We start from the raw sequence: 17,587 nt of genomic DNA on the forward strand, positions 1-17,587 counted from the left end.
TTTTTTTATGAATGAATGAGAACCGATCTTAGCGGAAAAACATAAACTAAGAGGGATTTACATATTTTGCATGAGAATTTATGGGAATAGCTAAAATTTAAAATAAATATTTTTTAAAAGTTATTTTTTTAAAAGTTAATTTTTTAAAAAAATTTATATTCATCTTAAAAATCTTTATTTATTAACAGAGAAAGAGAACAGGCAAAAGTCGGCTTATTTATTAGCCAAAAATATTTCTTAGATAAAAATATGGATGTATGAAATTTTGTTATTATTTTAATTGTAGGCAAGACCTACCCTCCAGAGATCAAAACCATAACGAATATTGGTTCGGTTTAAGTTTAGATAAAATAACGGTTCATGGTTCAAGTTCGGTTCTTATAAAATAAAATTATCGGTTTGATTTGATCCTTTAAAAACTCGTTCACATTTTATTAGAATTATGTAAAGAAAAAAAACTTTTTTTAAAATTTTATCATTATTTCTAAAAAATAGTATTGAGCCATATACAATAAATATTTTCAGGATTCTTTTCCGTCTTTTATCATTATTTCTAAAAAATAGTATTGAGCCATATACAATAAATATTTTCAGGATTCTTTTCCGTCAAATAATCTCCAATAAGGAGAAAGAACAAATTTTACGACTTAGAACAATTTTATATGCTAACTTGGGTAGCTGGCACCGTTAAATAGAAATATACAAAAATATCTATAATTATGTCAAACACTAGTCTTAATAAAATTAATAATAATACAAATTATATTAAAACATTATTAATTATTGAATATGGTTTTATTTTTTTTTTACTAACCTTTTTTAAAAACTATAGTGTTGTATTATAAATTGGTCGAAATTCCGCTAACTAAATTGGAGACTACTGCCTTTTTCTTCATATTCTTTTATTTTTATAACATAAGCAATATAGGCCTCTCCAGAATTTCCCTAAAGCAGGTCAGAAAAATACTTCTGGGTGGTTTTCTCCACATGAATTTTATTGGTGAAGGCTTTAGGTCCGTTACGCATTTACAAGCCATTGGAAGGCGTCTTACACTTTTTTTTTAAAAAATAATTTGGTTTACTTTTTCTAAAAAAAAATCTTTAAATTTCAATTACAGTAAAATATTTTAATTGTTATTATGCTTAATTACTACTAATCCATTTCTATTTTTTATTATTTTATATAATAACATTGTTGTGTTATTTTTCTAAAAGAAATATACAAAGAGTAAGAAGAAATTTGAAAAATTACAATTTTTAAAAAATATTAAAAAAATATATAGATAAAGTATAAAACTATGCTCTAAAAAATGGACGGGGGGGGGGAGTGCTCACATAAGAAAAACATTTAAGTGTTAAAAAAATACAATAATTATATTTTTAATGAATTATTTGGCCTCCAATGTTTAGCGGATTTTAAGAGTTATTTTTAAAAAATAAATGTGTTGGGAATATTTTCGACTGGCTGACATGGTTATTGGGGAAAGATCAAGTTAATAAATTTTTTGGATATTTTTTATTACTGTTAGGGTATAAGTGTGTTATTAACATGGAATGCTCTAAAGCAAGTATAATTCCAGATGGAAAATTTAACCATAGCCCATGGGATATTTGTGAGGCCATCGGGTCTTAACCTATTATCTGATAAAAAAATAAAAGTTCTAAGATATTGGTCAAACTTTTTTTTAGGAATAGGTTGAGAAGTTTATTTATCAATAAATGGAGCTGTTGACGGTCTTGACCTTTAATCCAATTTAACTCATGTCTACCCTTAGACTGGTAAATTGATTCAGTCAATTATGAGTTTTGACTATATGTCACAGCCGATCTATGACCTAGGGTAACTCTTATTTGTTCAATAGTTAATAGGTTCCCTAAGTTTACTATACCAACCATTCATGACCACCTATTTTATTATTATTTTGAACGAGTTGAATGTCTTCATAAGGTTAAGAAGATGCTGATAAAATGGAATAAGATTCTGGAATTAAGAGTTAAAAAATGTTTTAATATATAGTATTCTATCGACTCTGTATAAAAGTCTGATCGTGCAAGTTATCATGTGGGGAGGATAAGTTGGATATTAACTAATTGTTTAATAGGTGGGAAGAAAGGAAAAATGAGAATGACAAAGTATGAAGGGGCAATAAGTCAATACCCTTCCCCCCCCCCTTTTTTACCGAGAAGTTGGATTAATTTCCAATTGAATGGAGAAACGCTTGATAAATTATAAAAATTAATAATTTCCAAATTACATTGAGGCTTTAATATGATGGATAAATGTGTAGGATTAGATCCAAGCAGAAAATATTGCCAAAATATTTGCCCAGAAATTTAATGGAGAAATGTTAGATAAAGGTTAGGAATTGAGCTATTAAATTTAATGGATTTGTTGGGAGTCAGACTAAAGTTATTCTTTTGAACTATCATCTAGAAGATATCTGTTAGTTTTGTTTAAAATTGGACCTTTTTTAGAACTAGTCTCAATAAAATTTTAAGCTTCCATTACTTTAGGTAGATGGCCACAAAAATGTATTATCACTAGGACACCAAATATTAATAGTTCATTGCCTAAGCAAAAAAGGAGAGGTCTGAGGGGGTTTCCTTGTTAGATACCATCATCAGAGACTATGATGTGATAGCTGAATAGGAGTGGCGTTTTAATGCCATAGCAGGAGTCAAAGAATTTAAAATAATCAGAGAATTTTTAATAGAAGCATTTTAAAATATTCACGGAACTAACTTATAGTTTATTTTAAGCTCACTGATTATTGTTTTTAATTATATTTATTTTTCCCATTTTCAAGATTGGGGGGGGGGGCGGGGGATAACATAAAGAAAGGTAACAATTTTTATTTGCTGGCAATGATATTTACGAAACCTATCAAATTTTCGATAGGGTGGGAAATTTTTCCGCCCCCCCCAACCCGCTGTTACTTTTATTATTAGTTACGGCTTTTAGGTTTAGCTAATTTTTTACTAAAACCTTAGCCAACTATATTAGCTATAAATTTGACTAAACTATTGGGGAAATTCAAACAATCTATTTCTTTCCTTAGAAATATATTTAAAAAATCTCGCTAGAATTTTTTCTTCTTTTACCTTTTACAATTTGATTTACTCCAAATAAGATTTGAAAAACATAAATTAAAATATCATTCATATTAACCTTTAGTTCAGAGAGCTGCATGCTCTAGACCAAGTACCTAAGCCGTAAAGTTTTATAAAAAAAATTAAATCTGGTTAGGCCTAAAAAATAACTTTATAAAAAATCAAGGGGAACGATGAAAAATAAATTAATTTAAATTATATCTAATCAGTTGGTAAATGTTGCAATATCATGTGTAATGGTGCCGTTTAATATTAATTTGCCCCTTTAAAACAATTTATAAAATACGGCTAAAATTATTTAAAATATCACAATTTATGAAAACTCTCGGGTCAAGTAGACACTTAAGAACTGCAAAAGTGGGCCCTTTTTTCAAAAAAAAACTTATTCATCCTTAGTCGAGCATGAATTATAAAATATAAAATTATTCAAATTTTGCCAAATTTAATGGATACATTTTAATTTTTCAGGATACAGGCAAGAAGCCAATACATTTTTTTAGTAGAATATATTTTTTTTTACAAATAAAAAAAATATTAAATTTTATTTATTTGCAGGAAACAAGTAGGGGTTAAACAAATATATTTTTTTCTTTTTTTCTTCTTTCTTTCTTTCTTTGGTATAAATTAACAAAAGATAATAGTTAAAAAAACTATAAAAAAAATTTCTATTTTAAATAAATTCGGGCCGGGCTAGGAGGAAATATTTTTGAATTTTATTTCGGGCGGGATTTATCGGAAATAAATAAAATTCTATTCTAGATCGGGTTGGTGGTCAAACAAGTTTTTCTAGAAATATTTCTAACCTGGCCTGTTTTATGAGATTAGGCACCGATGCAGATTACTTAATAGACACCTCAGCAGGTTTATGCATATTTTAGTAATTTATTATAATATGATTAAAAAAAAATTAACTGGAAAACTTATCTATTTGTAAATTTTTTATATCTATTAAATATAATCTCGATAATCATAACACGATCGTTTTCGTATCTCCCTAATGTATTTTTAATTTAAGGAGACTATATAGTGTAATGTTAATTTTTTGCTCTCTACGAGAATCGAACTCCTCCCGTTTTAAAGGCATATGCTTTACAGCATGCACCAACTTGAATAAAAATAAATTTAAAATATTAATTATATATATATTAAAGTTTCACACATGCACCAACTTGAATATAATATAATTTAAAATATTAATTATATAGATGTTGAAGGGTAATTATTTAGTTTGTGTGTATGGTATTAAATATTCTTTATTAATAAATTTTATATAAATATTAAAATTTAAGAGTAAAAGAGGTAAAATTGTTCAATGTATACTGTGAGCATGTATATTAGAAATATCAAAATTTAAAATGGTTTGTTTAAAATTTAAATTAGGATGAACATATTTTCAGAATGGTACTTTAATATGTAATCATGAATTTCATATAAATACCAGGCCAGTAGAATCATAGGTAAATCAGAAATTTACCCTTCATTTGATTATAATTTTGAAATTAGACAGATTTAATTCTAATAAGCCCCTTACATCAGACCTATTTTTCTGGATCAAATAAATTATTTGGGTTTTCCTGGGCTTGGGAAATATTTTTCATTATTAATATGGACTTGGACATAGCTTGAGAAACATTTTTCATAATTATTATAGTCTAAGATTCCTGTAAATTTTTTAATTTTAAATATGGGCTAGAAATTGGCCTGAAAATTTCTTTTTAAGACATGGCAAGGCCTGATCAAAAACCAAGGCCCATGCAACTTTCATATTCTGATTGTATTTTTAAATGCATTGTGACTTTTTATATATTTTATTTCAGTCCTCAACTATCAAAATTATTATGGTCTTTTGTGGGTTTGAGAAAACCAAGTGCGAGGACCTGGCTTGGGAATTTTTATAATATTAGGCATAGGTGTAATATTTAACACAGAATATTTATATGGCCCTCAGGTAAAATCTAATTTAAATATATTTTTATTCAAAAAAATAGTATTCATTCTTAGTCTTAATGGGTTGACCTTGGTTGGAGTGAGCTAGGTTAAAATAGACTAAAAAATAGATATGGTTTCTAGAGATTTACCTATCTCCAGGCTTGGAAAATTACTATCGGTTGGCCAGGTTTGAGAAACTTTTTTTATAAAATTATTATGGGTTGGGCTGGGCTTGGAAAATATTTTTATAAATTATATTGGACTGGGCTTGGGGGAAATTTTTCAAAATTATTATGAGCTTGGACGCTTGAGAATTTTTTTATTATTAATTATAGGTCAGACATTGGCCCAAAACAAATTATTTTGCAGACCTGGGCTTGACCTGATCAAAAAACCAAGGCCCGAAAATCTGAATTTTGATTGTATTTTTAAATTCATTATGATTATTTAAATATTTTATTTCAGTTCTCAACTACCAAAATTATTATGATCTTTCATTGGGCTGGAAGAATTTTCATAATTAATATGGCTTTGGACTTTGCCTGGAAATTTTTTTTAATATTAAATATTAGGTATAAGTAATCAGTAATATTTAACAAATAATATTGGTACTATCAAGTAAATGCTTTAAATTTATTTTTACTCAAACCATAGCACTTAGTTTTAATGGATTATACCTGGCCTGAAGGGATGAGGGGGTAAGAAGAATAAAAATTGGATATTATTTTCAAATAACAGGTATCATGCATAAAAGTAAGAAGAAAATTTTCATTCCCCGTCATTTTTGACGGGCTATTTACTAGTCATATTATATTTCACGAAAATTTTCTCACTTAAACGTGCGTAATTAATTGCTAAACGATAACATAGTTGAATAATATAATGTTATGTATTTTGTAATTTACACATGACTTGAACTATATTGCTTACTATAAGACAGGCCTTAGTTACGAAAACATAAATGATAAATCTAAACGCAAATCGTCCCTAATGATAGTAGCAATAACAAACTGGTTTGTGTCGTCAATTTAACAAAAATCAAGTTATTTTTTCAAATGAAGAAAAGTTGTTTTCAAATTTTTCTATTTTCGGATACATGATTCTTCCTTTTCTTTATTCACTGACTTCATATATTATCAATATTTGATAACTTCTATTTCCTTTATTTCTTTGAAATATTTTAAAAACTATTATCGCTATGAAGAATCTGCTATCTTTTTTGTATTTTCGATCCCTGTCGCCTTGCCTATCCTCCCATCTGTCCATCCTTTTATCCTAACATACCCTTCTATTCTGTAGATCCTTTTATTCTAATCTATCCAGATTTAGCTGATCTTTTTGTCTTAACATATTATCCCCTGTATTCTCACCTAATTTTTTGTCAGAGCACTATTTTTTTTATTTATAAAATATATAATAAAATTAATGTATAAAGATTTTAGTATATTATCATTTAATTAAAATATATTGATAGAGAAAATACAATTTAAAATTTATATATAAATATCTCATTATTAAAAATATCTTTTAATTAAAATATTATCATAAGGAAAATACAACTAAAATTCACATGTAATGATTTAATTATTAAATATCTTTTAATTAAAATATTATGATAGGGAAAATATAATTTAAAATTTATATATAAAAATGTAATTATTTAAAACTAAATAATTATGAAAATTTATTTAAATTATTATGATAAATGAAAATATAATCTGTATTTATTTTAAATGATTTATTTTGTTAATTTTTTTCCAAATTAACTTAATATTTTTTCGGTTTTTAGATACTTCGGGTTCTGTATCATTGCATCCATTTATATTCATCAAATTAATATGGTCCGAATAACCCCCTTTTCTCCTTTTCCTTCTTTTTCCCCTTCGTATTCAGTCGATGTTTTATCTAATCCTCGTATATTATTTTCTTTTTCCCTTCTCCTTGTTCCGATCTCTGCCTTCTAACCTTTAACTATCCTTTCCCAATTCCAGCGAAATAAATGTTTGTTAACGTTCACCAATTGTCAAGCAAGTGCTCCTCGAGCACCCATTTCCAACCTCTAACATTTCTGTCCTTCGGACGCTCTGTTATTTATGTTTTATGTAATGACCTATAAGTCACCACTAAGTCACTTCATAGAAGTTTCCTAATATTTAAAAAGAGCTCTCAGAGAATTTTATATTGTTTTATGGCCCAATCATATTTAGTATCAGTCTGGTTTGGTTATTTTGGGTTTCTTTTTGGTCTTCACTTATTAGTTATTCCAAAAAAAATTTTTTAATTTATAATTAAATATTGCGTTCAATAATTATTATTATTTTATAATAAAGTTGTTCAAAACTGAATTAATTTTAAAAAAACGAATATGGAAAAAATAATTATATTTAGTTATACGAAATTGAGTAAGGAATAACCCTTCCTGCACGTGTAAACGAGTTAATTATACTATATATTTAAATTTTGAATCGATATGCCTATTTACATTGGAATCGAAATTTTTTATTTTCGTTAATCCCCAAAGAGGATCAAATTTATTTTTAAATTCTTTATAACCTAATGTCGCTATCGTGGACATTTCCTTTAGTGATCGGTTGGATGACTAGATGTTAGTTTTATACTGTTAATTTAAATCATTCGACAAGACTTATAGAATCCTGTTTTTAGCCACATAATATCCTTTTTACGACACATAATAGCTTTATTTTAAAAATTGACCTTTTTAAATTCTATATAGAATTTTTATCACTAAATAAATTATTTGAGATTTTTATATGAGTATATTAATTTTAGTTATAATTCTAGTCTTATACATAAAATCAATAATTTGGGTTTTATTTGTTTAATTTAAACAAAAAAAAGATATAAATTTATTAAAAATATATTCATTTTATTTTTAAAAATTGGCTTTTTTAAAAAAAAAATTTATTTAACCAATAAATTAAAATTTTGAATATAAATGTAAAAGTATAATTTTAATTATTTTATAAATATAATAAAATTCTTCAAATTTGGGAGTTTTTTTTTTACTATACTAAATATCCTAAACTAAACTCTGCCAAATATTCAACAACTATTAAATAGAAAAAAATATATACTCACTTATGCAAAAATCTAACTCTAATTCTTCATTCTTTACATCTTTGAGTACCGTGGCTTCAGTTAGTGCACATAATTTGGAATTCGAATCTTTTCAATATGATATTTATAAGGTAAAAAAAACAGAAAATAAATTCTAAAAAATATTCGTTTTAAATGTCCTTTTTGCAGAAACTTACAGATTTTTTGTAAGTGTCCTTTCTCAATACTAATTAGATTGCAAGAAGACGATTTGCTGAAAAAGAATTCTATATGACTAAAAAAAAGATAACATATTTTAAAAAGCTAAAATTATTCTTAAAATTTTTTTAGTTTATAAAAATATAAGCGGGAATCTGCATTGAATTGGTCTTAAATTATATTTTAAATATATATTGCGTCATTTTATGTGTTTTAATGGAAGTGTGTTATTTCTTTCAACGTTAAATTATTTGAGGGCTTTTTATTTCCTTCAAATTTTAAAGATTCAGATTTTTACACAAATAAAATACTTTAAATCTATGAATTTAGGACAAATTTTGCCCAAGATTTTTTGGACTATTTTAATCTTTTTGATAAATTTATGAGCCATCTATATGATACAATAAATTTGTTTTCTTATGTTCTATCCCTGGGTGGAACTAATATCTTTGAGTTAGAGTTAATAACAGAGTTAAAAAAAAAAGCATTTTTGAGAGATTTTTTTTGCCCAATCATTAAAGATTTTTTGCAAAAAATTCTCAAAAGATCTTATATAGGTAAAATTTTCTTTAAAAAAACTTATTTGACCATTCTCAAAATAGCCTCTCTTAAAAAAACAAAATCTTTGATACTTTTTATTTTGAAGAGCGCTTCAAACTTTGGTTAAAAATCAATAGAAATTATCTGGGTTAGGGTCATTATATATTACAAATTGGTTCAATGATATTCAATTTTTTTCTTTGCATAAATTAAAAATTATTCAAAGGCTCATGGCAGAATTGTCTAATATTCATAAGGTAAATTTTCTATAATGCTGAAATAAATTTCCAGGAAAATAAAATTTATAAAAAATAACGCATCGCCAGATATAAATATATATTTTTTATATATATTAGCGAAGGACATTAATTAGTTGAGAGATGACCTAACTTCTTTTATATTATAAGAAATCTCTGTGAATAAAAAATGTATAATTAATTTTTAAATAATAAAGCATCTTTTTAAATCATATAAATTAAAATTTTTAATGAATTATTTCAATATTATTCTTATAGTTTAAAAGTTCTTTGAGAATTCATCTTCAGGAGAAAGAAAGAGATAAAATATTATAGTAATATTTTTATTTAATATGATTGTTAGTTCAAAGGACCCAAACTTTTCTCTAACCTAAAGTTTCCGGGTAATCCCGTTTAACAAGGTCATTCCAACTCTTTTTCAAATGTTCCTGAGGGATATATAGAAAATTCCTAACCCTGCAACCGAAACACGTTCCATGCTATATATATACGATATTCGACATAATATTAAAAATCAATCCCCGAGATTAAATTATATCTATCTAGTTGGAAATTCATATAATGATCATTTAAGATTTGTTTGTGCTCATATTTTTAATTTTCTTTTGACAATTAAAATGGCAAAATTATAAAAATTTGCGGACTTAAAATAAAAAGCCTAGACAGGGGATGCAGATCTGATTATAGAAAGTAATAAAATAAAATCAATATTAATTTCTGTCACATAATCCTGGTGAATATTATTTTTTATAACAACCATGAACTTTTTGGACTACTTTTAATCTATATTAAATCTATATAGATTTTTTATATAAATTAAGACACAAAAGTTTATATTTATTTCCGCTTAAACAAGATTCATAATCGTCTAAGTGATTTAAAATCGAAGGGATCTGCCATGTATTTCATATCCCAATACGAATATGACACACACATATTTTTTAATACTTTGTTAAAATAATAAAACATAATTAATTAATTTCTATTATTCGTCAGAATAAATGCTAATTTTACCAGAATGAGATGTCAATACTGCTAATTTTCCCTATTTTTTTAGGTCAATTTTATTCCACATATAAATCAATAATGTGAATTTTTTTTGAATAAATTTAAATATATAATATAAATTATGTTTGTTTAAAAAAAATATCATTTTGTATAATAAATTTTTTTATTGAATTCAACGAACATAATAATATAATATGGGTTGATATGTAATAAATATAAAAAATTATTTCCAGTTGATAGTGTTGCAACCGCTCGATTTGAGCCGATTTTTAAAGACGGATAACTCAATATTTTAGCCAGCAGAAAAATATTTCCTAAGCCTCGAGATTTCGCTAATACATGTCCAACCCTTTATACCATCTCTGAGCAAAATCAACAAAAAGGAATAATTATGTATAACCCTCAATTCATAAAATTAAAAATATTTTTCATTAAAGATTATTCGTAAAATTATTTTAGCACACCTACCGATAGTGTTGTTAATTTAAAAAAGGCCCGAATAAGATTTTGGCTAAAATAATATCATGTAGAGATTTTGCTCATAGGTGGCAGAAATGTTTGGACTTTTATTTACCAATTTTTAAGGCTTAAATAATATTTTTTTTTGCAAATGTTATGTTTTTAAAAATGGACCCAAACTTTTAACAACACTACCTACCAAGCTTAAAAATATAAGTAAGCGTCATTTAAGGACTAGACTAGAATTCTCTATGAAAATAATTTTCCAGGTCTAGGCCCATGAAAATATAGATTTTAGAGACTATCCCGATTCGTGGTATAAATTTAAAAATACCCGGCTCAAATTATAAGAATAAAAAATTTCCAGCAATAAAGTTATATTTTAAATTGCCCTTAAAAGATATATAATTAAGGATGACAAAACTTCTTTTAATTTTTTTCTACTTTATAATCCTTGTGGAAAATATAATATATCAATATTTTGTTGGAAATTATTTATTATCACAATCTTTTTATAATTTGCTTAATTAGTTAAAAGTGTTTTATTAAAGGTCTAACTTTCATATAACGTTTTCTTTAATGTTTGTTTTGACTTTTTATGTTTTATTTACATCCCCATATATCTAATATATATAATCTCCATAATCAAAACATGATAGTTTTTTTATCTTCCTAATGTATTTAAAATTTAAGGAGACTATATAATTTAATGTTATCTTTTTTGATCTCTACGAGATTCGAACCACAAACCTCCCGTTTCAAAGTTGCATGTTTCAAGCATTCACCAACTTGAATATAGTTAATTAAAATATTAATTATATATATTAATTAATAGCTGATATTTTTAAAATTCTGCCGTTTATTACCATACTAGCTGACTGGATTGAAGGGTAATTATTTAGTTTGTGTGTATGGTACTAAATATACTTTATTAATAAATTTTATATAAATATTAAAATTTAGGAGAAAAAGAGGTAAAATTGTTGCAATGTATACCGTGAGCGTGTATTAGAAATATCTTAATTTAAATTTGTGATGGAAATCATATTGGCTAAAATTTAAAATAGAGATGCTTTAAGATTTTTGAATTTTAAATATGGGTTATACATTGGCCTGAAATTTTTTTTTGCAGACAAAGCCAAGCCTGATCAAAAAACTAAGTCCCATGCAACTTTAATAAAATTTTGCCATTTATTTTTATTGAGTCTTAAATTTATTTTATATTTAGAATAAAATTTAGATTTGTGATAGAAATCATATTGTGTAAATATAAAATAGAAATGCTTGAAAATTTTTTAATTTTAAATATGGGCTAGACATTGGCCTGAAAATTTTTTTTTGCAGAAATCGCCAGGTTTGATTAAAAACCAAGCTCATGCTACTTTCATATTCTGATTTTATCTTTAAATGAATTATGACTTTTATATATTTTATTTCAGTTCTCAACTAACAAAATTATTATGGTCTTTGGCGGGCTTGAGAAAATTTTCCCAACAATAAGGTTTTCAGAGATTTACATATCTGGAGGCTTGGGAAAAAATTACAAAATTATTATGGGCTGGCCAGGTTTGAGAAAAAAAAATTCAGGCCATTGTCTGGTCCATATTTAAAATTAAAAAATTTTCAAGCATATCTATTTTAAATTTTACCCAGTATAATTTCAATCACAAATTTAAATTTAATTCTAAATATAAAATTAAATTTAGATATTGTTATTAAATTATAGTAGAAATAAATGGCAAAATTTTATGAAAGGTGCTTGGAACTTGGTTTTTTGATCAGGCCTGGCTATGTCTGCAAAAAAAATTTCAGGCCAATGTCTACCCCATATTTAAAATTCAAAAATTTCCAAGCATTTCTATTTTAAATTTTATTCAATATGATTTCTATCACAAATTTAAATTTTATTCTAAATATAAAATTAAGACGTTATTATTAAATTACAATAGAAATAAATGGCAAAATTTTGGGAAAGTTGCATGGGACGTGGTTTTTTGATTATTAGCTGTGTCTAAAAACAAAATTTGAGACCAATGTCTAGCCCATATTTAAAATTCAAAAATTTTGAAGAATCTCTATTTTTAATTTTACCCAATATGATTCCATCACAAATTTAAATTTTGATATTTCTAATACCCTGCTCACGGGTTACATTGCAACAATTTTACCACTTTTTCTCTTAAATTTTAATATAAAGCATATTTAATACCATATACACAAACTAAATAATTACCCCTCAACCCCGTCATTCTTGACGGGTTATTAGCTAGTATTAATATAATTAATAATAATTGCTATTACAGCACCAATAATACTTTTGAAGGCATTATTTTGGACAGTGACATCACTAGAGAAGGTGTATTAGGATTCGAGCCTGTTAAAATTTTTCCGAATATAAAATTTAAAAAATTATTAAATGGTGGTTGGTAAATTTTTCTAGACTATGAGCACCCATTGAAAAAATCTAGTGACACCACTGAATTTTAAATAATTTATTTCTTCACATTTCAATTAGTCAATTATTTTTTAATTTTCTATTTTATCCAAAGAAACAGAGCTTTCTTGCCAATTTAGATCCAATATTTATCTATAAGATCGGGAAAAGCAAATTTTAAGCAAGTCTAGCCCATTAAAAAAATATACATTTAAAGTTTTTAACCCAGAGGTCCTGGCCCTGTCTCATAGGAAATGAATTCGATCTCCCTTTTTATATTTTTTGGTCTGAACCTAAATCGGACTTGGCCTTGTGCCGGCTGCTAGTTAATCCAGGTCTGGCGAAGATAAATAAACTATTTATTTTCTACGCAAGTGCAACGCCACTGCTATATATTTTTAACTATTTTAAAGCTCTAAATTTAAAAATAGAGTTTAAGTGTACATCTATCGTTAAGGAGTTTAATAAATCATAGTTTTTTTTAAAGCAAACTTTCATAACTTTAATGCTTTTATAATTTTAGAAAGGCTCCATTTTGTAGGTATCTTGTTACAGCCTTTATAAAATATACATGCACCTGTGAACAGTATATTTCACCCATATAAATTTAAGAAAAGGGAGGAGTTTAAAACCATATGACTTTATAAACCTGGAAAAGTTTGAAGATTTATTTTAATTTAATAACATGATTATGACATTGAAAATAAAAACCAGAAGAATCGTCTGCCTTTTAAAATGGAAGCAAACAGGAATATTTTAAACATGTTTTTTTAGCTTTAGGTCAGACAATATATTTTTAAACATGTTTTTTTAGCTTTAGGTCAGACAATATATTTTTAAAGAATTATAAATGTGATCGAAAAATAAAAAACAAACCTTATGTCATTTCTAGATATTTTAATAACAGATAAGCTTTTATATTTTTGCTACTTTTATATATAATATTAAATTAAATAAAATTTATGTATTATAATTAAACAACTAAAAAGGTATCTTTGATGCCATCCCTCTTATTATTCATATCTGAGAAATAGTGTTGTTAAAACCAGAATTGGGTCCTATTTTTAAAAATTGCCCTATTATGATTTTAGCCAAAATAATATTATGTTTTGCTAATATGCAGAAAAGTCTGGACCTCTACCAAATTTCGGGACTTTCATACTATTTCATAAAAATCTGAATCGGGCTTTTTAAAAATGGACCCAAATCGGATTTTTTTACAATACTACTGGCAATGTTTTGTCGGTTTCCGTCCAAAAAAACAAGCACTATTATGCGAGGTGGGGCCTTGCATAATTCATGTGAGATCTCATCAGGATTACATCAACGTGCTAAATGAATTAAAGGAAACAATTCAATAAGCAATTGTCTGAAATCCAGAGGGTTAGGTACTCAAAACAAGCTGGAATACCATTTACCAAAATCTGGTGTTCAGAAATTAAAGAACGCTCTCTACATGTGAAATAATTATATTTTTTTATGACAAGAACCTGGATTAATGACGCATATCTCTGAATTACCCATATTACATTATAATAATATAGTTCATTTTTAAAAAATTATTCTATTTTTTTTCGTTTTTATGTAGACGCAACAGTTCGCATTCCTCTTCGTCCTATTTTTCATGATAATAATAGCCAATTTAGGCGTTATATATTTCATATGCGCATACCAGAATAGAAAGACGCGGATGAACTTTTTCTTCCTCAATTTGGCCGTTATAGGTAAAATATTTATTTATCTGAAAATAATATTCTCGAGGGCTTTAATCGTCTCATTAAATATGAGACATATATAGTTTAATATAAGAATATCTTTAGATTCTGTAGGGATTAAGTCTATAGGATCATCCCAGATTTCTAATTGATATCAACCGTGAAAATGATCTTATATTATATTTATGAATTCTTTTTAAAAAAATTCCAGATTTTTTGTACATTTTTATTTTAGGTTTTTTTTAATGTTAAATTTTATTTATAAAAAAATCAGGCATTAATTTGTTACAGACTAAGGAGTTGGGTATAAATTGTCAAACCATAATGAACCGTTATCATTTTCCAACCAGTAATAATAAAATCTTAAAAAGAACTTAAGCCCTGTAAATGCTTATAACGGCTTTAAACCGATTTATAACTGTTGTTTTTTTAAATTTTATTAATTTTAAATGATTCGTATAACATAATTTATAATATTTTAAAATATAAATGGTAAAGATTTATATGTAGTTTAGTTATGTTACTTTTACTTATTTTTCTTATTCAAGATTTCTATGATGAAAATTAATAAATTCAAAACTCATTAACTCTGGCATTATGCCGAAACGATCGTATTTTCTTTCAATTTTTATTATAATTAATATTTCTTATTCAATATTAAAAGTTTTATTATACTAAATGTTACTCTTGATTTCTTGTTTTAAAAAGGGTGGAATATTTGAGTTTAACAATCTTAATAGGTATATTACATTATATTAAATCGATGTTTTTAAATCAGTCAAAAAAGTGACTGTTAGAGTGTTTAATGATATAAATACTAATTAATATTTTTGGTCAATATTGAGAGCTTTTATTATACTAAATATTTCTCTTGAATTCTTGTTTTTAAAGGATTAATATAAGTAACAAAGTATTTAAATATGAACCATTTAATAATCTAATCTTTTTTAAAAAAATTTTACAATTATTATCTATATAATTTAAAATTTTAAAATTACCCAAATTTTATTTTTTATAACGTGAAAATATTTAAATAAAATATATATTTTAATTACTAAACCCTCTTCATTTGCACGTTTATGTTACATTTTTTCTATCGAAGAATATCAGAATTACTTCAATATCGGTACATTTCCTATATTTTCTTATAAAAAAAAAATATTATTAAATATATGACAAATTTATAATAACCGCCATGTTCCGCCCATTTTTGAAAAAAGACACTTTTATTTCTTAATGATCCAGTGAATGATAAAATTTTGCGTGAATTATTTCGTGCCAAATATAAATGATTTTTATAATATTTTAATATGTTCTAGAGAATATTTTAAAAAAATTTGACCGGACATCCGACCGGCTTTTTTTAATAAGGCACATTCCGAAATATATTTTAAACAAATAGCCCGGCCCGAATAGGAAAACGATTGGACCTCTACAATTGTGACGTTAAAAATAATTTGGGTCAATTTTTAAAAACGACCCAATTAAGATGTTAGTCAAAATAAGTAAGCTTCGATATTTGGTAAATAGAGGTCATAATATTATTTTGGCAATCTTAAACCAACCCATCATAATATAATGATAATTTATTACAATCAATTTTTTTTTCTTCATTTCTCTTATTCTTAAGTGGAATATATCGTTTCAGATATCCGATGCGTCAAATAAAAAATTTTATTACCACCCTGAAATTTTGTTATCTATTTTAACGTTTTTTCTACCATTTTTTTTAAACTTGTAAAACAAATAATAGATTAAATTTATTTAAAATGAATATTAAATTAAAGTCATTAATTATGGACTCTTAACAATTTTTTAGGAATTAATTTTAAAATTACTTGAAAATGACAGGACTATATTATTTCTGATTTTAATCAATAAAGACATTGTGCCATAATTAAACTGAAAATTAACATTTATATAAGATAGTTAATTAATGGATTGTGCCATAATAACGGAAATATTAAAATTTATATTAGGGTGGTAATTAAGGAAACAGATAAATTATTTAAATAAAAAAAATAAGATCTATATTCCATATTAATTGAGTAAACCATCAATATAAGGATCATAAAATTTTTGATAATAATATACTATTAAATTTTCTATTTTTTAAAATATTTGAATCTTTTCATCTTGCCTTGCCACCAGGCATGTCCTTCAAAGTTTGTTTGATTAGTCGATTGCCATTAGTACTGGTTTATAATTTTTTAATTTACAAAATAACTAGAATTTATTTTTGCAAGGAATTCGAACTTATGGTTTCCTTCATATGGCAACAAAGATTCTTATAACTCGGCCATAAAAGCATAATATATTATATTTAACGATTATAGGAATTTATCAGGGTTTACATAAACTGGAAGGAGGGTTGGGGTGATCTGCTCCTCTACACATTTATATTATAGAGGCCTGGGGGAGTGTGTAATCCGGTATGATGCATCCAAATTTATTTCCTTCATATAGAATTAGTTTCACCTCATTATTAATAAATTGTTTAAAAATTACGTTTATATATAAGATTTATTATATTTTTTTGAAGCCAAAAGACTGATCCAAGCATTATTAGTTAAGCTATGATCTTAGCATTTAAATATTAATTTTTATTATTATGCCTTTATATATATTATATAAAAAAAATTCTTTAATACCTAACTGTAACTGAACTATTAATTAGGATGAAGCCTTTTTGTTTGTCATTAAATTATTATTGATTAATGTTCGTTCATTTTCTGTTACTCGTCTTTAATTTTAAAATTTGGGAAAAAATGATATAGTTTTTGATTAATATTTGATGAGGATAAATTAAACGATAATGATGGGGGAAGGGGATATTGTTTGTATATTCACAATTATAA

At 25.6% G+C, this 17,587-nt stretch overlaps 1 protein-coding gene across 1 annotated transcript in view; it reads left to right on the forward strand.

Annotated features, from left to right (window-relative positions):
* The window catches only part of LOC135922151 (uncharacterized), a 52,167-nt gene that overhangs the window by 13,843 nt on the left and 20,737 nt on the right, over positions 1–17,587 (forward strand). Inside the window, exon 3 of the mRNA XM_065456576.1 lies at positions 14,603–14,738. Coding sequence (XP_065312648.1) covers positions 14,603–14,738 — 136 coding nt within the window. The remainder of the gene's footprint in view (positions 1–14,602; positions 14,739–17,587) is intronic.

The sequence above is a fragment of the Gordionus sp. m RMFG-2023 genome, chromosome 1 (genome assembly GCF_954871325.1).
Source record: "Gordionus sp. m RMFG-2023 chromosome 1, tfGorSpeb1-WG-v2, whole genome shotgun sequence".
NCBI lineage: Eukaryota > Metazoa > Nematomorpha > Gordioida > Chordodea > Parachordodidae > Gordionus > Gordionus sp. m RMFG-2023.